Source organism: Dermochelys coriacea, chromosome 1 (assembly GCF_009764565.3).
Source record: "Dermochelys coriacea isolate rDerCor1 chromosome 1, rDerCor1.pri.v4, whole genome shotgun sequence".
NCBI classification, from domain to species: domain Eukaryota; kingdom Metazoa; phylum Chordata; order Testudines; family Dermochelyidae; genus Dermochelys; species Dermochelys coriacea.
The window spans coordinates 117374879-117399687 of NC_050068.2; the positions used below are offsets into that span (position 1 = coordinate 117374879).

Here is a 24809-nt window from a genome sequence, read left to right on the forward strand (position 1 = left end):
CTGACAGGTATTTGTCCAACCTGTTCTAAAAACCTCCAATGATGGTGACTCCACAATCTCTCTTGGAAACCTATTCCAGAGCTTAACTATTCTTATAGTTAAAAGTTTTTCCTAATACCTAACCTAAATCACCCTTGCTGCAGATTAAGCTCATTACTTCTTGTTTTATCTTCGGTGGACATCAAGAACAATTGATCACAGTCCTCTTCATAACAGCCCTTAACATATCAGACTGTTAAAAAGGTGCCCCCCCCCAAGGCTAAACATGCCCAATTTTGTTTAACCTTTCTTCATAGGTAGATTTTCAAAATCTTTCGTCATTTTCGTTGCTCTCTTCTGGACTCTCTCCACGATTTGTCCAGAATTGGACACATTACTCCAACAGAGGGCCTCACCAGTACCAACTAGAGCAGGACAATTACCTCCCATATCTTACACGAGTCTGCACTACATCAAAAAAGAGGTTGCCATCCACCACGCACTCGTGCCAAATGCAGATGTTTAAGAAAGCTCTAAAAGAACTTGGATACGTACCATGAACAGATATTTCTCAAAGCCATTTTAGTGGCACGATCTGGTTTAAGAAAGCTGTACACTGATAACTAAACATAAAAGTCTTCCCTTCTGTACAGCTACACCAAAAGTCTCAATTGCCTAGTATTTTGAATAGCAATAGATATATACATATACAATTATCTCCATTCAAAATACAATGCATTTAGGCTTTTGGAATCAGTTACCTCCTGGGAGTTTGCAGGGAGTTCAGTACTTTTGGCAATCAGACCGCCACATCTACACATGGATGCAAGAGTCTTACTTCAGGATCCTGGTTTTGGACCTCTTAGCTAATGGATATATGTACTGTTCTTGCACAATACACAGGGAATGTTTCTTAAGAACCTGGGACAATAAGCATAACAGGAGCTCTGCCACCTTAGCTCCAGTCTTCTATTTCTACCTCTTCTAGCCGCCTCCTTTGCTCTTTCTGCTGCTCTATGCGCTTCTGTCTCTCTGCCAACAGCTGCCTCTTATACTCCTCCTGCTCTCGGAGCTGCTGCTCCTGTAGCAGCTGCTGTCTCCGAAGGGCCTCCGAACGTTCCTTGTTTTCCTGCTGCAGTCTCAGGAAATCACGTCGGAGGGTAGATTCTCCAGGCACATTGACAATCGAACTGCAAAAGCAGAAAGTTAAGCCTCCCATACCACAGAGCTAATGCATTTGATATATATACACACATTCACATACATACATACATACATACACACACACACACACACACACACACACACACACACACACACATATAATTAGTTTAAATTTTAATCTCTTGTCTTTCAAAATAAAGATACTGGATACATATTAAATAGATACTCTCTCTGGAAGGTGTCAAACCAGGTCAGGCAAAATAAGAGCCAACACAAACTTTTTTTTCCAGTCCTTGAACTGAGCCTACATCCTCTCCTTAAAGACAGAGAGGTCTAATTAGAGCCGCAGCTACCTGTGTACTTTGCCCCAGACACACGCACTGTAAGTCTCACACACCCACAATCTCTACAACAGTGGTTCTCAACCAGGACGCAGAGGTCTTCCAGGGGATACCCCAACTTATCTAGATATTTGTCTAGTTTTACAACAGTCTACATAAAAAACACTAGCAAAATCAGTACAAACTAAAATTTCATACAATCGCTTGTTTATACTGCTCTATATACTATACACTGAAATGTAAGTGCAATATTTATATTCCCATGGATTTATTTTGTATTTATGTGGTAAAAAAGAGAAAATAAGCAATTTTTCAGTAATAGTGTACTATGGCACTTTTGTATTTTTATGTCTGATTTTGTAAGCAAGTAGTTTTTAAGTTAGGTGAACCTTGGAGGTACACAAGACAAATCAGACTGCTGAAAGAGGTACAGAAGTCTGGAAAGGTTGAGAGCCAAAGGGTATCAAGTCCCTCTGTGATGTATCCAAGTTTAGAGTGGATGGGATGGGGACCTCAAAAAAGTTCAGAGGTCTGAGCGAATGTTCAGGTTTTTGAGGTTCATGTCTGATTAGTGTATGTGATTAATTATGTTTAGTAACAGGTGTAAAGGCTTATGAAATAAAAGTATACTCCAGATTTGTCAAGGCAGGTTATAAAACTATTTGTCAAGATCTTTTAATGGCCTCCCATCAGCAATTATTACCTTGGCTCTCCCTCTTGTTCAGGCACTTCCTCCTCCTCTTCCTCACTTCCGCTATATTCATATTCTGTTTCATCTAGCAAGAAAGAGGAAACAATATTCCAGGTGGCTCTTACAATTTTTTATTTTAAAATACTTAGCTCCGGCTATAGGGCCTCAGCAATCCAGTTCTGACCAGCTTAAATGATCAGATTTACATACAACATTTTGGAACAATTCAAATGTCATCTCATCCTAGAGACATAAGGAGACCTTCATTTGGATGTGAGCTTCAGTTTAATCCACAGGCTTTGTCTACAATGATAACTATATGGTCTTAGATATTTTTGCAAAATCAGAGGTTGGTAGAATAATATATACAAGTAAACACAGGCTTAGTTTTAAAAGTCTGCATACCCTTCTCTCCTCTCTTCTTTCTGGTCCTGTCTATATGGTCCTTAAGCTGGATTCGGACTTGCCTTTCATTTGGCTGATCGCGTATAAAAGGATGTTTTAAAAGCTGCTCAGTGGAGGGTCTCTGCATATAGTTCTTCACTAAACAACCTTCTATAAAACTAAAGAACTTTTTTGACCTGAGGGGGAAAAAAAAAGTGTAAAGCTAAGACTCAAATAATCCATTTTTCAGTTTTTCCTCATTAGTCCAAAAACCTTCAGTTCTCTTTCCCAAAATAGCACGCTTCTGTCTAGCAGCATAAATGGTGTCTTAGATAGATGTCTTCAAAAAAGCCACAAGAATGCTGCCAAGACAATTTGGGGACTCTTCCATTATTGCAAATAATACCAACCTGTTTTTATATGCACTTGGCTTAGTGGGATAGGTCTGTAGAAACTGAAGAACATTTTGTTTTTTTAACTGAATAACTGCATTTTTTAAAATAACATTTTCTGAATACTTAATGCCATATAATTTGTTCAATCAGGGCACACAGGACCAAATTAATCCCTGTTTTAACTATTGAAGTTAGTAATGGAATTCATTTCATCTCTGTCTAGTGGATAAAGGGATGAGGAATACACGTTTGGTAAATCAGAACATTATCTTGCTGAAGTAGTAACTACTCCATGGTACCCCGGGGGAGTTCTGTGCCACTGCACAATTTTGCAGAAATTAACGTTGTGCATGCAGAATTTCCTTTCCTCCCCTGCAGTGCTGCTAGCCATCATTAGAGGCCACTGGACTCGGCAGAACCCAGCTTACATACAGAAGACACTGCTCGGGGGAAGGAGAGGGAGCTAGAGGGTTCCTGGCAGCTGCAGTTCCCAGCATGCCCTGAGGGAAGAAGTAGGTGGCACACAGGAAACTTCATGCAAACCTGGGACCAAGCATCAGGCTGTTTCTCCCTCTGGATCCCTGGGCTCGGGGGACGGGTGTCTGGGCAAGGGGGCGGCCCACAGCTGAGTTCTGGGGGAGGGGGAGGGATTGTGGGTGTCTGGCCCCCCGGCTGGGCTCGGAGGTGGGGAGGGGGAGGGAGAAGGGGCCAGAGAAACAGGAACCGGGTTGTCATAGAGATTTCTTTAACTTTCTACTCCTGGGGGAATTGTGTGCGTGTCTGTATTGTTACTGACATACTTACTGACAGGTATTTTGAAATAAATGACCAAAATAATTGAAACTGGTGATTATGTAGTGTAGGAGTACATGAGGCACTCAAACAGATACTTTCAGGATAAAAATAATTTAATTTTTTTCCTTACCTCTGTTTCTAACAAAACTTTAGAAACAGAATGAAAATAATGCTTAAAATTGTATTTTTCATCCCTTATCCTGTTTACTTTTAGCCCTTCATTCACCTTGCTAAGTAAAAACAGTATCATTACTACTGCTGTTTTTAGCCAGTTTAACTTTCTGATTCTTATGCGCTAGCAAAATGCTGCAATGTTGGGGTTATAAACACTACAGGTAATGCTTATATCTAAAACAAACATTTTTTCATCCTTTTTCAAAACTATATGAATAGGTATGTATTCATAAACTCTGTGTTTTATAAACATTTATTTAAAATACACACACACACTCACACAGATGCTCCAATAGTAATTACTGTATGAGAAAGTCATTCCAAACAATGATCCAGTGCACCAAGTCAACAAAGTAAATTATGTTATTTATAGATCGGTGTAATTGGTCACATCACTTTACTAATTTCTTTTTTGACAGGACTCTAGCATTCAACTTCATAGTCATGCAATTTCCATTCATAGAGGGCATATTTCTTGTATGCACAAACACTTTTCCTTCACTTAAGAAGAAAGCACAGTAAAGCATTACTTTGGTTAATGTTGAGGCTTTCATTGACAATTTTAAGATTCTCATCTTCAACCTACATAAACTCTCATTCTAGTGAAAATTATTGCTTCATACAAATCAGTTGTAATAACGAGGAGGAAAATCCCATACTGTTAAGGGATTATTACCAGCTGGCAAGAAGAACCATTTCAATCGTTTGCAATAATTATAGTAAAAGCCTTCAATAATTTTAATTTAATTCCTTTCAACTCAGCATCTAGAAGTCAATGGCACTGTCCTGTTTCTTTATAATACTGTATCTTAGAAAAGATATTGCACATTAGAAATGCAGCAGAAGTCTAGGCTTTGAGCTGTGGTATAATTTGTCACCTTAATATGATGCTGCTCTGTCAACAGAACAGCTCATTTTTTGTCTCATGATTCAAAAGACAAAATTTCGCTGAAAAAAAAATAGAGCTAAAAAACAATCAATGCACATCTCATTTTGTGCTTTGATTTAATAGTGCAGAAGATAATAAAAAGAGTGATTATAGCCCGCTTAAATTATTTTACAGTTCTATGGAAATGGTGAGAAAAAAGCATGCCATGAAATAAGAGATAAGAAAGTGCTATGTTGTAAAGAAAACAATGAAAGACTATAGAAAACACAGTAGCCTCTACATACCATTTCTTGGATTTTAGACGTGGAGGAGGGTTTCTGGGTATAAGAAACAGCGCCCTCATGGGATGCATGTCACAGAGGGCTGGAAAAAAATATAATTTTGTTCAGTTGTTTTCCCACTTCTCGTGATTCTGCATTTTCACTGTGTTCACTTCAGGATTATTTCATTTTCATAGACATTTCCCCATAGACAACCCCTACATGTGATGGACACGGGAATGACATTAAGCAGAATTAAACTGAAATGCAAAAGTTAAGACAACAGTTCTGCCCCTAACTGTGAGTTTAATGCAGCCAAAAATAAAGGCCTAGATTATTCCCTCAGATCCAATCATGGAAGGGAGAGTCAGCCTCCTCTGCAGCACTGTCCCCACACCGTTCTCCAAACACAAGGGCACTCTGTAGTGTCAGGGTCCATAAAGGTGGCGGGGGTAGAGATAGAGCAGGTTGGGAACCAAAATGAGGCCAGGAGCAAGGGCCCCTGTGGCAAAGGAGAACATCCTGATATCACAACTTCAGCTGAACACCACTGCCAATGAGCGAAGAGAAAAAGGAGGTGCTGAGGGCTAGAGATAGCAGGAGGCAAAGGACTCTGTGCAGATGGCCCTAATCTCCCATGCTTGGCAATGGATCTCTCAACCTCTCCTGCAGGAAGAGCAAACCTAAAGGAATGACCAGAGAGGATACCGGTGAGGGGTTCATTATGACTCATTTCCTCCCCCAACAGACCCTGTTGTGAGTTCTTCTGTAAGAGGGGGCCAATCTGAACCCAACAGTTTAGCATGAAGTAATATCAATTACCAATTCCAATCAAGTGAAATGCACACACAGGTTACGGAGCCCAGTGACAGATTTAATTAAAACAAGAAGAGGTTACTTACCTGTAACTGGAGATATATGGTCCCTGTCTGTATTCCATCATGCGTCCAGACCCAGAGATTTTGAAAGTAGTAGTGTCCGTTGGTCCACCCATGTGCCCTTGGTCCATCCCACCCTTTATTGCCTCGGATGAAACCATGAGGTGAACCGACCACGACTCCAGTTCTTTCTCCCCCACAAATCCAACAGCTCCGCAGCGGAGAGCAGGAAGTGGAATAGAGATAAGGACCACACATCTTGAAGAGACTCCAATTACAGGTAAGTAACCTCGTAGTACCTTTTTATATTCCACTGAGGGTGATTATCAAGCAGTACCTACATCAGAGGAGGGTGCGAGGATGAGGATGGAATGGCTGAGTGGAGGACAGGCATGCCAAATAAGGCGTTGATAGCAGAGTCCAGCACCCAGACATAATACGTAGAGAAGGTATGTACTGAATTCTATGTGGCCACCCTACCCTGAAGCAGCACATCTTAGAGGGTGACCGTGGTCAAAACCTGGGCTCTCATGGAAGAGGCTCTCACCTGGGGGGAGGAGGCAATCCTGACAGCTGATAGCACAATGCAATGCACCCCGAAATTAATTTAGATATTCTCTGTGTGGAGATTGCCTGTTCCTTAACTCTCTCAAGTATAGCAATAAACAATCTCGGAGATTTCCTGATCGGTCTTGTCCTCTGCAGGTAGAAGGCCAAAGCCCAATCAATGTCGAAGGAGTGAAGTTGTCGTGCCTCTTCTGAGGCGTAAGGCTTTGGAAAGAAAGCAGGTAAGTGGATTGGTTGGTTCAGATGAAACTTGGATATGACCTTTGACAGAAATTTGGGGTGTAGGTTCAGAGAGACTTTATCCTAATGGAAAGTGGTGAAAGGAGGATCTGCCATCATGCCCACATGTTCATCTACCCTTCTCGCTGAAGAGACAGCCACAAGGAAGGCAATTTTCATGGAAAGGAGGGACATAGAACATGAAGCCAGCAGCTCGAAGGGCTGTTTCATTAGTGCCAACAGAACGAGGTTAAGGTCCCACTGGTGAGCAATAGGTTGTAGGGTGCTGATGAGGCGTTTCTGAAACCTAAAAGTCAATGGGTGTGTAAATACGAAGTGTCCCTCCATGGTGGGGAGTGAAAGGCACTAACTGCAGCTAGATATATCTTGAGGGAGAGATGCAAAGCCTTCAAGGGCAGGAGATAATCCAAAAATAGGGGAATCGGCACCTCTTCTGGGGAAAGCCCCTTCTGTTGAGCCCAGAGGGTGAAGCGGTTCCACTTGGTCTGGTAGGAATGCCTAGTGGACTCTTTCCTGCTGCTCAAGGGGATGTTTTGCACCTCTCATGAGCACACCCATTCTAGAGAATATGTCCATCAAAATACCACACCCTGAGGTGAAGCATCTGCATATCTGATCCTGTTGTGGCGCTGGCTCAGTAGCTTGGAGAAAGTAGGTACAGGCTGACATGTGAAGTAGGTTGGAAAACCAGAACTGTCTGGGCCAGCATGGGAAAATCAAGATAACCATTGCTCTGACCAGCCTGATCTTGTGGGGGTACTCGTGGCAGGAGTGGTAGAGGGGAGAAGGCATTGTTATTCTGGTCCAACCAGCAGAATATGAGTGCATCACCTTGAAGGAAGGGATCACTACTCCCCTGGAGCAATAAGCACTGCATTTGTTGTTGACGGCAGAGTTGAAAAGGTCCCTGGTCAGAATCCCCCACTGGTGGAAGACATCGCATACTATGGTGTCGTGGAGTTCCCACTCATGATCGATCACAAATCGTCTGCTGAGAGAGAGTCTGCAATCACATTCTGAGTCCCCAGGAGGTAGAGGCTGCAGATAACAGGATCTGGTAGGTGATGCACCAATTCCAGAGGTTGACCACCTCAGTACAGAGAGCAGTTGATTTTGTGCACCCTTCTTTGTTGATGTGGTAAAAAGTGGTGGTGGTGTCCAACATGATAAGAATATGATGGGGATGGGGATGGATGGATGGATGGGAGAAATACGCAGCATGCCTTCCTTACAGCCCGGAGTTCCAGAATGTTGATGTGCATTGTGGATTCCCAAGGGGTCCATGTTCCCTCTGTCATGTAATCTCCTGTGTGCACTCTGCATCCTACGAGGGATGTGTCAGTGATGATTGCCCTGTCTAGGGAAGATGGGAGAAAGAGGACTCCCATACAAACCTGTCACAGGTCCATCCAACACTGGAAGGAAGAGTACCACATGCTTCCTTACCTCTCGGCTAGACCCTGGCGCATGGTCCATAGTGGTGGTACCACCAGTGCTGACTTCAGAATCCGTAGCTGGAGGTGCACTCCTGGCAGCACCAGGCCGATGTACAGTGGAGTCTACCCAATCAGGGTCTGAATGAAGTCTCATGGCAACTTCCATGAGGGGCTTCCGGAAGCAGAGAGCCCGACCTTCTCGGGTATGGCTGGGGAAGCACTGGCAGATACTGCACCTCCATGCACTGTGGGCTTTTCCCAAGCAGTAGAGGCAGTGTTGATGTTCGTCGCAGACCGAGAAGGAATACAGGCAGGAGGCACAGATTTTAAAGCCAGAGGTTTTCAGCATAGTCCAGTATCCACACGTGGGTATGGGTGGGAGGGTCCACGCAGAACAAAACTCTCCAGAAAGAACCCCAATTCTACTCCTAAAACTAGCAAACTACTATAAAAACAATAGAAACAGTAAACTACTCTAAAAACTATGTTCAATTATGTATTTTAAGGTGCGTCACATGCAAGAGGACACTAATAATTCCAACCCAGACCATGCAACAATAAGAAGAACCTGGTGATGTGATCGGTCTGCCTTTCCCTTTGTCACCTCAGACAAAACCATGAGGCTAGCCAGGGGCATAAGCATGGACCAACAGACGCTGCTACTTTCCAAATCTCCAGCTCCGGATACATACTGCACATGTGTAAACCCTCAGTGGAATAGCAGGGATTAGCACTGGATGAAGAGCAAAAAGTATGTACATGTTCTGAACCAAAAAGTGGTTTAAGAAACCTAAAGAACTAAGGTTACGTGCAGACTAATAACCAAACAGTAGTTCTAATGCTGTTAGCTTTGTGCTAGTCGATTTGTCCTGGTAGAAGCCTCTGTAGATTTGGACGCATGTAAATGTGCAATTATGAGAAAAACCCATCAGATCTCTTAAAACGTGAATGTGAATAAGAACAGTGAGCTGTATGTTAGATTTAAAAATCAGAGTTGTAAGCATGGGCTACAATGAAGCTATCATTTTGAGGCTAGACAGAAGTCAACACCCCTGAATGTCTGAGTATGGTGGTAGGAAAAAAGCCAATTTGCAGTTTTACAAGTAAAATAGTTACTTTATGCTTTGTTAATCTTCACAGAGGACATGTGGGAGAAAAAAGCACTATGGAAAAGTTAGGCATTTTTAATTTTACGCCTCAAAAATCATCGGACTCGACAGCTGAATTTACTCAAATAATCTGCTTTTAAAAGTACTGACAGGATTAAAACTAGGTTATAATTTAAACCACTGTCTTCCAAGAGTCTTCTACTCTGTTCAATGAAAGCGAAAACAATTCGTAATAGGAGATTTAAATAGATAAGTCTCAGAGTTCAAGAAGAATGTTACCATTACACAGACTCATGGAAATCAGAGATAGAAAGGACCTACTAAGCCATGCAGTCTATCTCCCTGACAGAGCAGGATTTTTCAAGCCAGTACACTTTTAGCATTTTTTTCTCGCAGTCTGGTTTAAATATCCCAAGCAATAGGGCTTCCACCACTTCCCTGTGGATACAATTCCAAAGCCTAATATATCTCATGGTCAGGAAGTTTACAGATCCATTGGCTTCCAAATAGTCCTGTCATTGCTGTTATACTACTACAATTACAATCACTGCACAGTAATGCTTTAACACTGTAGTATCTTTATCAACAGAGTTGCCATTTACAGAATTTTATATTTATGGTGCAGGAAAAAAAAAGGAGTAAAGATACACCATCAGTGCATTTTCAGAAACCTCAAAACTGCGTTTGGATTACAACCAGCAACTCCTAAGTATATGTTTCTGTCTTATTGAACCCTTAAGAAAAAGCACACATATCACTTACGGGGAGCTCCTTCTGCCATCTCAATGGCCGTAATGCCACATGACCAAAGGTCACTCTGCAAAGAAAGAGACCATATGTTAGTAGGTACACTTTGTCATACTAGGTAACGGCATCTACTAATGCACTGCAGGTAAGAAACTAAAACCAGCTACCAAGGTTGTTTAAACAGTTTTTAAAATGCTTTTAATCCTAATATAAAATGCTAAATATGATACCATATAGCATTTATGTTATATACACACACAATTATGCACACAAGTTCTTAACAGTATACAAACACTTTCATATTAGGACATTTAAGACATAATTAGGTCATAATTGCCCAAACGTTAAGTTCTGTAAAAAATAATTATATTTCCCATGGATATAGGTTATTGTAAGAGGTGAACATTCCCCGGTAGTATTTGCAATCCAAACATTGCAGCCCTCTCCTAGCATATGAGACCCTGAAAATGTATAAACTAGAAACAAAAGCGAAACCAACAAGTCAGTTTTCAGATGTGTTAATTATCAGACATACAAAACGTTAAATAAAATAGTTCTAAAAATTAGATTTTTAAAATTCTTTTCTGCTGTTGAGAATCTAATAGTATTTTTATATAGGGATTTTTTTAAAAAATTGAGCCCATCATTGCTTATTGGCAGTTCAGCCAAACCTCTACCTTTACGTTGCCCAATAAAATTAGAACATGCCGTAGCAGCATGAATTCCTAATGTCAGGAGACACAGGCAACCTGCCATGCGCCCAAGAAAAATAAGAAGCTACTGTTCCTTGGAACATTGGTGGCCAGAGTGAGCACCTCATTCCAGCAGTCTCATATTATTTGTGGCATTACACAAGGGGGATCCTGGAATGGAAATCTTTCAGGATATTAGCACTGGATAGCCACTAGGACCAGAGGATAACTGCATTCCCTGCTGAATCAGAACTATGGTTTAGAGATTCTCTTCCACCATAGGAACACCAAAAATAAGTAACTGCTGAACAGTCCTGGAGTGGAACTGAGCTCAAGGGGCTACAGTAGGTCCTGACAGGAGATCGTATCAACCCCATTAGGGATGTGGGGAAGAGAACTACTGTTGAGGAAAATGGTGCTCACAGCTTCCAGGTTGATAATCCTTTTAGAATATGGGAAAATATACTGGAATGGGTGAACAAACTCTTCTCTGTGCTCAACATTAGCTCCAAGCAATGGAGCAACTGCATTTTCAGGCCCCAGAAGCTTCCCAACCAGGCACCAGTTTCTTCTGGCTCAACCCATCAGTTGCAATGATTAAATTAAGTTTGTAAAACACTAATTTTCTAAGAAAAAGAATGCGTCTCCATGTGAAGTACCTCCACTTCACATCAGGAGCAATAAGGGAGCATTTTAAGAGACACAAGCGTAAATCACAGGCTTTGTACACCTCATGGAATTCCTTACATTTGATACCCTTTAATTATTAAACATGTAGATTAGTTTGGGGGTTTTCTCCCCCTTAGAATAATTTCTATCTATTGAGGTCTGTTATCTTACTTTAACCTTTACCCTTATGTCTTATCAACTCCACCCTGAAAAGGATTAAATTTTTTCACAGATCTCAGTCAGGACAAGGAATATGTAAAGTTATTAGTCAAGACAAATGGGATCAATCCTAGCTAGATGTTCAGTATGCATAATATCAACCATGGACATTCATATATCTAACATGAGTATCAATGCACTAGCTCCAATGCTCTTGATGTAACTATAATCAGACTTTCACATTTCCTAGCTACCTCTCATAGTTTTAATGCTCGAAGAGATGCATTAGTCTGAGTAAAGATTAAAAACACATTTCCTATTTTATTCCCTCTCTTGTGCTCCCTGAAACAAGCTATAAGGTACTTGGGAGATTTCCAGAAAGCTTCTATAAAGGAATTTAGCTTTAGAAGATGTAGCAAAAACAAAACACTGTTGGTGCAAATACCATCAAGCCAATTTTACTTTTAGGGAGGTTAGATTTGATGTTTGCAGCTCAGTGAAGGACCAGTTGTGTCCAATTAATTTTTGGAGAAATATATTGTTTGATGGATAAATCTTCTATGTGATTATGACAGAGTGCTTAGAACAAGCAGCTGAACCATCACTCTGGTCACTGTAAATCCAAGTAGTTCCCCCATGCCAGGGGGAAGGAGTGACTAGTTACTAGAGCAGCCGCAGCTGGGGAGAAATAAGCCACATTAGCCCATTAACCGTAAGCGTAGAAAAGGAGCACAGGAAGGAAGTGCAAGAGAGGGAGACAGAAAGGCCAGCAAGGCAAACGTAAAGAGAGATCTCTATGTGGAGGAGCTCTCTTCTCTGTGGCAAAAGGGGATGATGATTGTATGTCACTGTAAATAGAACTGCTGCACAGGGGTGGTGGCTGATATAACAAAAATAAACTACATGATGTGGGTTACAAACCAGAGGTGGTAAAGCCATTTGTGCAGAAAGATAAAAGTGGAGAGCCATACCCAGCCACAATGATTAACATTCAGATGATCTCTCAAACCAGGACAGCGCATGCTTTAACCAGCTCCTTCTGTGTTACATTGTAACTTAACACTTCTATTCTGGAAAAAGGATGCATTTGAGCTGGGGGCTCTATTTAAGGCAAGTGTTAAAATGCATTGTTCTGAGATTAATATGTCCTGCTTATTGTGGTAAACAAATTAAAATGCTAAGATATTCATAGAAATTGAAAACAACAAAATTTCTTGCTAGACTCTTTCTACATCATTTTGAACAGTGCCTAGCACAAGGAGATCTCTGTCCTTGACTGAGGCTCTTAGGAGCTACTGCAGTACAAGTAACAAATACGGTGTTATTAATTACGATAATCTAATAACGATCTGTTCTTTTTATTCACGTTATACATATTTACCTTTACAAGAAATCACTCTCACAACCATACACAGAAACAACGTAAGAGACAAATATAAGAACTGCCTTCACTCATGGTTATTAGACAATATATATTACTGTTTTATTACTGTGTAAACAGGACTTTCTTACTCTGTAATCATAAGTAGCATCTGGATTTTCATCACAGGCAATAACCTCAGGAGCCATCCAGTATGGGGTTCCAATAAATGTGTTTCTCCTGCCAACCGTCCTGTCCAGCTGGGCACTAACACCAAAATCCACTGCGGGTGGAAAAAATATTAAAATAAAGTAAGAGGCAGGGGAAAAACATGCTGCGATTACTTCTCTAAGATAATTTGGAAAATAAACCCAAAGTGTGGAAGATCCATGTGGGAGAGCTATGTTCAGGAGAAACCATTAAGGTTAATATTCAAACTTGCCAGTGTCCTCAGGCATCAGACAACAAAAGTCAGGAGAAAGAGCAAAACACAACTAGCTCTTCAAGACCTCTTACTGGGCTGCCAGCACAGTCTTCCCATTATCTGTGGAGCTACCCTTCCCATAGCAGAGAAAACTGAGGCAAACATATTGTCTTGGGGGCAGAGGGAGACTTGTTATCTCCAGTAATCATGAGACAGGGTGTCTTGGCTTATCCAGAGTGACCCTGCTTTCCACAGATGCTCTCATGGTGTGGCAGCACCACCAAGTCAGCTGGGCCACCAATTGGTCCTCCACTCTCTCTGCCCAAAATTCAGGACAGAAAATCAAAGTATTGCTCACAGAGACTGCTTCCTCTCCTAATACATATGAATGAGGCACAGTGGGAAGCAAATGTGGAGCGCAGTTCAAAAAAACAGTTACTTACTTTCTTGTAACTGTTGTTCTTTGAGATGTGTTGTTCACGTCCATTGCACATTAGCTGTGTGCACGCCACATGCACAAGCGTCGGAAAATTTTTCCCTTAGCGGCTCCCATCGGGGCCCCCCAAAGTGGCGCCACTGCGCTGTGCATATATACCCCTGCCGGCTCGACCCCCTCCAGTTCCTTCTTGTCGGCAACTCCAACAGAGGGGTAGGAGGGTAGGTGGCGGAATGGATGTGAACAACACATCTCGAAGAGCAACAGTTACGAGAAAGTAAGTAACCGTTTTTTCTTCTTCAAGTGCTTGTTCACGTCCATTCCACATTAGGTGAATTACAAGCTTACTTCTAGAGGAGGGTAGGAGTCACAGAACAACTGCTCAGAGGACTGCTCTGCCAACTGCTGCATCCCCTCTGGCCTGCTGGTTGACTGCGTAGTGGGTCGTGAAGGTGTGCACTGAGGACCAGGTGGCTGCTCTGCAGATCTCCTGGATCGGGACCTGTGCCAGGAACACCGTGGAAGTCGCTTGCACCCTGGGCGAGTGGGCCATGACCACAGGGGCCGGAACACCTGCGAGCTCATAGCACGCCCAGCGCTTGATGCACATCCAGGGTGTGCAAGCTGTGGTGACTCGGGTCCGTATGGGGTTTCAGGAAGAACACTGGCAGACAAATGTCCTGGCCCAAATGGAATTGGGAGACCACCTTAGGGAAGAACTTGGGGTGCGGCCAGAGCTGCACCTTGTCCTTGTGAAATACTGTATACGGTGGCTCAGAGGTGAGGGCCCTCAGTTCAGATGCCCTTCTGGCTGAGGTAATGGCAACCAGAAACACCACCTTCCAGGAAAGGTGGAAGAGAGAACAGGAAGCGAGGGGTTCCCATGAGTTTACAAAGGACCAGGTTAAGGTTCCATGGAAGGACTGTGGGGCATGAGTATGGAAACACCCTCTCCAACCTTTTAAGGAACCGTCCCACCATTGGGTGGGAAAACACTGAGCCACCCGAGGACCCCAGATGAAAGGAGGAGATGGCCGTCAGGTGTACTCTGAGTGAGGATGGAGCTAGCCCTTGCTGCTTGAGGTACAGGAGGTACTCCAGGATGGCCTGCACCGGGGCCTGGCACGGTCACACCTGTCGGGGTTCACACCAACACGAGAACCTTTTCCACTTGGCCATATAGGTCGCCCTGGCAGAGGGCTTTCTACTGCCAAACAGAATCTGCTGCACGGGAAGGGAGCACTAGTTCTCCAGGGCATTTAACCACAGAGCCTCCATGCCGTCCAGTGCAGTGACTGCAGGTCAGGGTGGAGAAGCCGCCCACCATCTTCCATAATGAGGTCCAGGTATAGGGGCAGGACTACTGGGGCCTCCACCGACAGCTGTAGGGGCGATGTGTACCAGTGCTGGCGGGTCCAGACTGGCGCCGCCCTGTCCCTGAGCACCTTGAATAGGGCCTTGTGTACCAAAGGGAGCAGGGGGAAGGAATACATCAAGCCCCCTCTCCACGGGATCACAAACGTGTCCACGAGTGAGCCCGGGCTGCGGCCCTAGAATGAGGAGAACCGCAGGCACTGGGCTTTGGCCCTGGTGGCAAACAGGTCTACCCGGGGAAGAGCGAAAGCATGACGTCCGCCCTGAGCGTCCACGCAGTACGACCTGCTGAGGGAGTTCGCCAGCTCATTTCGTATCCCCGGGAGATAGGACGCTCAAGGTGAATTGCATGGGCTATGCAAAGGTCCTAGAGGAGGAGAGCCACGCGACAGAGTGGATAGGAATGGGCTCCGCCCTGTCTGTTTATATAAAACATGGCAGTAGTGTTGTCTGTCAGAACTGTCACGCTGTGACCACTCAGAGGGGCGTGAAAGGTCTGGCAGGCGAGACTAACTGCCCTGAGCTCCTTCACACTGATATGGAGCAACCACTCTGCTCCGGACCACAACCCCTGCATCATGAGGTCCTACAGGTAAGCCCCTCATCTGTGGTCTGACGCGTCTGTCACTAGCGTCAGGTCCGGTTGTGGGGCGGCGAAGGGAATGCCTTGGCAAACCATGGGCTGGGACTGCTAGCACCGCAGGGAGTCCAGCACGTCCCTTGGGGCTCTCACTACCAAGTCCAGGGGGTCCCTGCCTTGGCGGTACACCCAAGTGAGCCACGCCTGCAGAGTTCTGAGTCTTAGTCTGGCAGGCCTGACCACGTGCGTGCATGCCGCCATGTGACCCAGCAGCTGCAGGCAACACCTAGCCGTTGTCATTGGAGACTGGCGCAGGGAGGTGACCGCTTGCTAGATAGCCTGGAATCGGGATACTGGAAGGCTTGCTCTGGCCTGCACCAAGTCCAGGACCACCCTTATGAATTCCACTCTCTGCATGGGTACAAGAGTGGACTTGGGAACATTGACCAGGAGCCCCAGCTCGGGGAACAATCTCAGGGCTACCTCCACAGGGCCCCGCACTTCTGCCTCGGATCAACCTGCCAGGAGCCAGTCATCGAGGTATGGGTACACCCGGATTCTCTGCCTCTGAAAGAAGGCCGCTCCCACCACCATGCACTACGTGAACACCCGTGGGGCCGTGGCTTGACTGAATGGGAGAACCACAAACTGGTAATGTTCTTGGCCCACGGTGAAGCGTAGGAACTGCTGATGTGCTGGGTGGATGGCGATATGAAAGTACGCGTCCTTCATGTCGAGGGTAGCGTACCAATCTCCCAGATCCAGGGAAGGGATGATGGTGCCCAGAAAGACCATGCGGAACTGGGCCTTGACCGGGAACTTGTTGAGCCCGCACAGGTCTAGGATGGGGTGAAGACCCGCTTTGGCCTTGGGGATGAGAAAGTACCAGGAGTAGAACCCCTCCCCCCTTAGGCTGTGCGGCACTATGTCTACCACCCCTACCTCTAGCAGCGAGCGGACTTCCTTCTCTAGGAGATGCTCGTGAGAGGGGTCCCTGAAGAGGGATGGGGAAAGGGAGGGAGGAGAGTAGAGGAGAACTGCAGTGAGTACCCATTCCGCACCATGCGTAAGACCCAACGGTCTGACGTAATGGTGGACCACGCACGGGAGAAACAGGACAGGTGGTTCAGAAAACAAGGGACAGATCCGGTGACTGGTCTGGTACGCTGTCCTCGAGCACACCTTCAAAAGCCTGGCTTAGTGCCCGGCTGGGGTTTGTGCTGGCCTTGGTTCTGGCCCGGCACATTATTGTTGTTGTTGCGCCGTCGCCTGTTATCCCTGCCTTGCCTCAGTAAGGCTCATGCCTATGGCGAGGCTGGTACTGGCGTTGAGGTGGAGGCTGCGGCTTAAAGGGCTTCCTCTGGATTGCCGGGGCGTGCATACCCAGCGACTTAAGTGTAGCCTGCTAGTTCTTAAGGCCGTACAGCCTCGTGTCTATCTGGTCTGAGAAGAGCCCATACCCTTCCAAGGGGAGGTCCTGGAGTGTATTCTGGACCTTGGGCAGCAGGCCTGACTTCTGGAGCCATGCTGAGTGCCTCATGACCACCCCTGATGCTATTGTTCTAGCTGCCGCATCTGCTGAATCCAGGGAGGCCTGGAGAGAGGTCTTGGCTACTGCCTTGCCCCCGTCCACCAGGGCCATGAACTCCTGTTGGGAACCTTGCGAGAGGTTGTCCTTCAACTTCCCCACCGCTGCCCAGGAGTTGAAATTGTGCCTATTGAGGATGGCCTGCTGGTTCGCAATCCTCAGCTGAAGGCCCCCAGATGAGTACACCTTTCTGCCAAAAAGGTCCAGGCGTTTTGTCTCCTTGGCCTTAGGGGCCGGGGCCTGCTGTCCATGGCACTCCCCTTCGTTTACCGCTGAGACCACTAGAGAGCATGGACTCGGGTGGCAAAACAGGAACTCACAGCCCTTAGATGGGGCAAAGTATTTACGCTGCAATCCTTTGGCCGTTGGAGCGCTGGAGGCTGGGGTCTGACATATGGTCTTATAGTTGGACTGAATGGTCTTAATGAGTGGAGCGCTATTCTGGATGGGCCTTCAGGGTTCAAAAAGTCCACCATGGGGTCCTCGTGCTCAACCGTCTCCTCGGCCTGCAACCCCAAGTTCTGGGTGACCCTATGCAACTCCTGGTGGGCTCTATGGTCTATTGGTGGAGGGTTGGACACCGCTGTACCCGCCACCGCCTCATCAGAGGATGAGGAGGAGGTTAGCTGCTGCTCGACCCCCTCTGGCTGCTCCTCCTGCTCCCCTTCTCCCTTGGGAGGGGCCTCCGGCTTGGGCGGGAGTCCATGGGACGGACTCGGTGCCAGTCTCTCCGGTTTATCCTAGGGGGATGCCGGAGACCTGGATATTGTAGCCTCCGGCACTGTCTGGCATTGGTACGCTGCACTGAGTAACTTGCCCTGGATGGGACCCCTTGGCGCTCTTGATAGGCCCAGGGGGTCCAGAAGGGCCAATGGCCTGGCGGCCCCCATTGAGTTTGCCAGCCCACCTGAAGGTCTCTGCTATCCGGGGCCCGGTGCGGGTAGCTATAGTGACCGGAGTTGGCGTCGGACGGCAGTGACGCCGATCGCAAAGGCCACAGAGGTGCCCATGATCTACGCCGGCGGGAGAACGAGCAGCTCCTGGCTGAGCGGAAGTGGTTCCGGTATCTCCAGGACCGGGACTGGGATCTGAACTGGGACCGATGCCAGCGTTCCCTGGACCGGGACCATCTGTGGGAGTCCTCTGGGTAGGGCCATCTTGACTCCTCCCCGGTGCTGGTCTCTGGATGGTGCCGAAGAGCGGTGTGCCCTTTCCGGTGCTTCCTCGCACCAACCCACTCCTTGTGCCGTGACCGCCTTCTGGGCCGCTGGTAACTGAGTCCATGGAGTCGGAGCTCGACTGGGACCAGCTCTGTGAGTGATGCCGGGACGCTGTCCTCGAGCAGCACACCATTGCTGGCTTACCCTGCGACGGCACCCGTGGCATGGGTGCAGGAGGGTTCTCCCTATGCGGGAGGGGGCTTGCCACCGACAGCTGGATGAGGTCCTTTGCAGCCTCAAAGGTGCCAGGCGTGGAAGGCTGATTCATTATGCCCTCGAGCCCATCGTCCACACTGAGCTCACTTAGGTCTGGGCTCGGTGGGGCTTGTGCTGCCAGGACCGCCAGTGTCAGCGCCAGTACCGCGGCCTTCCCGCTCTTATCGGTGGTCGGGGCCTTGGGAGGCACCGTCCTCCTGTGTGGGGAACGACCACGCCTTCCTTTCAGCTGCGCTGGGGGCTGCACCGGGGAGGACAAGCGGTGCCAGGGCCTAGTCTGGCGTTCTGGGACCGACAGTTTACAGTGCTCTGCCGGTGCCAGGTTTCTCGACGGCTCTGGGGCACTACGCACCGAGGATGCCTGAGCCGGCGTCAGGCACTCTGGGCCCGGTGGCTGCAATGTGGCCTCCCTCAACAGCTGCTTTAAACGAAAGTCTCTTTTTCCTTGTTCTTGGCTTAAACGCCTTGCAAATCCTACACCGCTCAGTTTGATGTTCATCCCCCAGGCAATGTAGACACGAGTCATGGGGGTCACTAATTGGCATAGGTTTACAGCACGTGGCGCAGGCCTTGAAGCCAGGGCCTGCGGCATGCCCTGTGGGGGGTGCAGGAAGCCTCCAAGCTCCTAATCATTTAAGTGTCCACAATAAAGGTATGTTAAGTAACTGATAATAGCGACTCTGAAAAGGCTAAGGGATTGCTCTTCTACGAGAGAGAGAGAGAGAGAGAGGTGTTGTTCCAATGCTGCCACGGACGGTAAGAAGAGTGGGTTGGGCCAGCAGGGGTATATATGCACGGTGCAGTGGCACCAGTAGGGGGGCCCCCACCAGGAGCCGCTAAGGGAAAATTTGTTTTTGAAAATTTCCGATGCTCATGCACGTGGCGCGCGCATACCTAATGTGGAATGGACATGAACAAGCACTTGAAGAAGATGGTACTAATTCAGGGCTCATCTACACACAGCTTTTCAAGTTACTGATTCATTAAATTGGGAGAAAAGCAATTTCATTAAATTCATGCAACTGCCCTTGCACGGATATGGTTATACTGGTATAACTTGTTTTGGTAGATGTAAATTTAATGCACCACACTATGTAGATACAAACCCCTTCATATAGTGTGACTGCATTCGTACTAGGTGTTGCACTCATTTAACTAAATCTGTTTTTCTACCAATTTAGTTAAATCAGTGCAAAACCTGTGTGGACAAGCCCTATTGAAACAACAGTACAGGAGCTGCTGTGTCCTGCTTAGAGGACCAAGGAATGGGTAGCTCCCCGGAACACTTCCATCCCAGCAGACAAGGCATCTTTCAGAGTTCCATCTAAAAAGAAAGTACAAGGCATGATATAAGGAGTGTAGGCTGGGTGGGAGGTCCTGAACTTGGGTCTATAATTCACCAAATGAAAGGCGGCAACCTTACAGTACAATAAACACACAACATTAAAATGTGTAGTAACAGAAAGAGGCAAAATAAATCAGCATGGAAGCATCCCACCCACTTGGAGCCTGGAGGACGAGTATCAAAACAAACATGTATTTAAACCTCAATATGCGTAAACCACTAACTAACACAGTACATGTCTGAGAAATTAATTTGTAATTGGTTAGTGATAGGGATAAAAGAACAGATTTCATGTGACCTCCTCTGTCTGGAACCGAAGTAGCTAGGAATGATAATAGGTTCAAATGTTCCAAATGGGCATTCCAGGGCTGGACTCATATTAGACTTTCTGCCACAGACCAATTGTGAGCGCTGTTACACATTACATAGATGTTTGGGTCTGGAGCCTGAACAGCCAACACTTCTTTAACTGAATGCAGAAACAAAGAAAGACACCCACCACATCCTAATTTTGTGCCATTGGCTTCTAAGCCCAAATTCAATGGAAGCAGAACCAATTCTGGCTCTAAGCTGACCCACAGAGTCATACAAAGAATAAGTGAAGGACATGGAGTGATCTACCCACTGATTTTGGTATGAGAGCCAACAATCTCCAGCAACAACCCTAAGAATCCCTGCATTCCTTGAGACGGGGAGGGAATAAGGCCAGTGTCCTGACTCAGACTGCAGCAATGACACAGGATATATTACTGTACTAAGGAGCATGCCACACTCCTAAGAGATCAAATAAAGTTAGGGAACATACAAAAAACAAACCAACCAGGAAGCGAACATGCTTGCCTACTTACCAAGCTTCACCTCTGCATTTTCTGTTAACAATACATTCTGCCCTTTGATGTCCCGGTGAATCACATGGTGGGCATGAAGATGTGCCAATCCCTTCATTTAAAAAAGGAAGACATCTAGGTTTAGGCTCTTAGCTAAGCAGCAACAGTCTCATAAAACGTCTGAGTTGACACAGACGACATAGTTAGTTAGTTACCCTGAGAGCTGTTTTAAAAAGAGCCCACCCCATTCTCCAGTGGCTCTTGGGGTCCTGTCCTGAATACATGAAACATGATCCACAGAAGACTTCTAGCAGTGTGCCACCCACCTATATTTTCATAAGCTAGCAAGGAGAAAGGCTTCAGGTTGTGCACATACTGTACACAAATAAAGTCCAACATTTTAAGCAATTTTAGATGACAGGAAGTTTTAGATTTAGTTTTAGATGACATGAAGTTTCACACACAGGGTCACCCTTAGAAGAATGGAAATTTAGAATGGGAACTGAACCAACCCACCTATATTTTCATGTGAGAGATCTCACAAGAAGAAAAGGGGGTACACAATTTATGTTTGGGGGTAAAAGGATACTGGCAACAGACAACAGCACACTTGCAAAGTTACAGTTCTGTTGTTTAGCCTCCATAAATTTGATCTCTGATCATTCTCCTTCAAAACAAACCACCTTAAAAAAAAAAAGGATGATACTTTCCAAAGGAAACAAAACCTACTGGCAGATGGTGCTTTTTGTGGATACAGCACCTGGATGCATGCCCCAAAGCATCACACTGCACAAGTCCTGTGGAGGGGAGAAGGAGCAAGACGTATGTGGTATTTTACTGTCTACTGCAATTTGTGGAGCAACAGACAAACGTCTCAGCAACTGACTTGATTTTGGTTTCTCTCCAGCAGTCAGTTTGGAAAATTATACTCTCTAGTGGCATCATCTTGCTTGCTCATGCTGCCCTTATATATTTTTAATTTTTTTTAACGTTACAGTTACAGAAGGTTAAAAGAGCAGTAAGTTGCTGTAAAACAGTATTTTCTAACACATGTTCTTCATTAAAAACTCAATTTACCAGTTTGGTTATTCTTTTTTTAAACCGTTAGTAAGTATGACAAACAATACAGTTTGGAACTCCTCCTTGCAGAGATTATGTTATGAACGGTTAATGTCCTTGACATCATCTGCTGGGCGTTAACACTAAGGTTCGCAAAAAAGAAAAGGAGTACTTGTGGCACCTTAGAGACTAACAAATTTATCTGAGCATAAGTTTGCGAATACAGACTAACACGGCCGCTACTCTGAAACACTAAGGTTAGATTTGTGTCCTGTGAAAATTAAGGCTTCTGGTTGCCCTCGCTTGGCACAACCATTTGCAAAGCCTCATGCCATGCCGCACCAGCCAGGAAGATAGTCATGTGTTCTCACCTCTTTACATCTAATCATATGAAAAAGTACATGTGTGTTTGGGATGGAATAGGAGGACAGAGAAAGGTCAAAGACTAGTTACTTCTTGCAATTCAAATTTTGAACAGTCGCCCCACCACCACCTGGCATACAAAAATGCATTTTGTATACTCCCCCCTACGTTTTCACTTGCACAAATCTTTAGCCCACTAGCTCATCTAATTTTCATTCTCTTTATTATACACTGAGTATGGCTTCATATCCTTACCTGATGGGAACCTAGAATGTGCAGAACACTGTATGTTGCACTTCAGAAAGAATTTACATAAAGTCACATAATGTTGTAGATCAAACGTAACTTTAACATTGTAACATTTAGCTTGACCAATACTGAAGTCAGTTATCCATGTGACTAAAATACAGCTGCCATCGGGTATTCATGTCACCCACATTCCTATTTGCTAGTAAACAAGAATAAAAAATGTGCCCAAATGCCGAACAGCAGCACTTTGCACCACAGCTCAGAGTTAGGGCAGGAAGCCAAGATTCTTCTCTTGCTCCCTCATCTCCCCAAAAATCACTCGGCTAGAAGTGTACAAGTGCACAATGAACAAATGTGGATTCTAGAAGCACTGATTTACTTAAGGACCACTTAGGCTTTTCTTTAACATAATTCCCTTAACTACAGGGATTATTATTGGAGCAATTCTATTCACATACTGTACTAAGGGTAAGGTTGTGAGGCTTTTTGCTTTTTAAATTAAGCATGGAAAGCTGGACCAGTTTTACTCAGTGTAACAATCAAATGCCAAATCAAGAGGCACTATTCATTTGTACCAGCTGGAAATTAGACTTAAAAAGTAATGAACCAAAAATCTCCATTTTTCAAACTACTGTAGATGGCAGCCATCTTTCTAAAAAGTACAATTACTTAGGCCATGTCTACACTACTCGCCGGATCGATCTATTGGGGATCTATTTATTGCGTCTAGTATAGACGCAATAGAAAGATCCTCGATCGCTCTGCCGTCGACTCCGGAACTCCACCACAGTGAGAGGCGGAAGCGGAGTCGACGGGGGAGCAGCAGCCATCGATCCCGTGCTGCAAGGACGCGAAGTAAGTGATTCTAAGTCAATCTAAGATATATGGACTTCAGCTACACTATTCTCGTAGCTGAAGTTTCGTATCTTAGATCGATCCTCCACCCCCAACCCCCGTGTAGACCAGGCCTTAGTTCTATAGTCCAGTAACAGAGGTGCCTAATTGAACACACCAGTTTGCATTCTGCCTTATGTGTGATTTCAGAACAGATTCATGTGTAAACATTAAGAGTAGTATTTTCAAAGGCATGCAGTATTGGCCTTGTTCAACTTCCACTGGCTTCAAGAGGAACGGCAGTAAGGCCAGACTTGAGCACTTCTGAAAAATGTTAGCCTAAATCTCATTTTTTATTATGTAATTGCTGGTATTGAGGTGTTATATTAGTCAGTTTGCTACAGTGATATGGAAAATGGTTCTCAAACTCTAAACTGGTTTCTCATGACACAGTTACCCACTTTTCAACAAGATTGCCATTGGAGTACACAGCAGCTATTCAAGGCTTTTATTCCTAGAAGCTCAACCTAGACATCATTCTTAGGTTGTACCTGTGTTAGTACAGAAATAGGATTGTATTTATTCCAGACACAATAGACTGTCTTCCTCACCCTGAGAATCTCTCTGGAGATATATGCTATCCAGTCTTCTTTTAGAGTGTTCCCTTTTGTGTTCTTCACAAGGTCTGTGATGGAGCCTGCTCCACAAAATTCCATAACAAGCTGCGAAAGAAACATAAGGACAAAGCCAGTATTAAGCAAAAAACTCACACCTATGTACAGCAGCAAAAGAGCTAAGGGTACAGGCGCAGTGATGTTCGGTACAATGCTCATGTCACACAAAGACAACAGTCAAGTTTAATGTCTCCACATGGAGAGTGGATCCAAACCCAATGTCTCTATTATGACTGACAGTACCCCCTTGCTATAATGAACCCCCGGGGATCCAAGTCATTTTTTCAGAATATTTTTTCTAACAGGGGTTGGTTGTAATGAAAGGGGGAGAAACAGCTCCTCTGGCATGGGCCTGCGATTGCGAGAGAGCTCCTTCAGCCCCAGAGAGGAGTGCACTGTCAGTAGGTGGGAGGAGCCACAGTGGCCAGGGCTGGAGGTGGAATCCAGGGACCACATTTGCTATAGCCCAAGGTTCGCTATTGCAGAGGACGTTATAGCAAGTGTCTACTGTATATGGAATACGTCTCATATTGGTTAGCTCACCTTCAATGGCTGATTTATTCTTTGTAATTTGATGCTGGGCATCTGGATTTTCTCAATTAACAACAGTGCTCAACAAGCCTAGTGCTAAAGAGTTAAACTGATCACAATATCACATCCGTCTCATGTATTTACAAGGGTCAGGAACAGC

At 45.3% G+C, this 24809-nt stretch overlaps 1 protein-coding gene across 8 annotated transcripts in view; it reads right to left on the reverse strand.

The window, feature by feature from the left end:
- MAP4K4 (mitogen-activated protein kinase kinase kinase kinase 4) overlaps window positions 1–24809 on the reverse strand; it is a 251706-nt gene that overhangs the window by 66202 nt on the left and 160695 nt on the right. For all 8 annotated transcript variants that reach the window (XM_038398598.2, XM_038398590.2, XM_038398608.2 and 5 more), the window contains 8 exons: window positions 24056–24166; window positions 20961–21051; window positions 13082–13212; window positions 10065–10119; window positions 5097–5175; window positions 2581–2756; window positions 2188–2260; window positions 959–1169 (listed from right to left, as the gene is read on the reverse strand). In XM_038398598.2, coding sequence (XP_038254526.1) covers window positions 959–1169; window positions 2188–2260; window positions 2581–2756; window positions 5097–5175; window positions 10065–10119; window positions 13082–13212; window positions 20961–21051; window positions 24056–24166 — 927 coding nt within the window. The remainder of the gene's footprint in view (window positions 1–958; window positions 1170–2187; window positions 2261–2580; window positions 2757–5096; window positions 5176–10064; window positions 10120–13081; window positions 13213–20960; window positions 21052–24055; window positions 24167–24809) is intronic.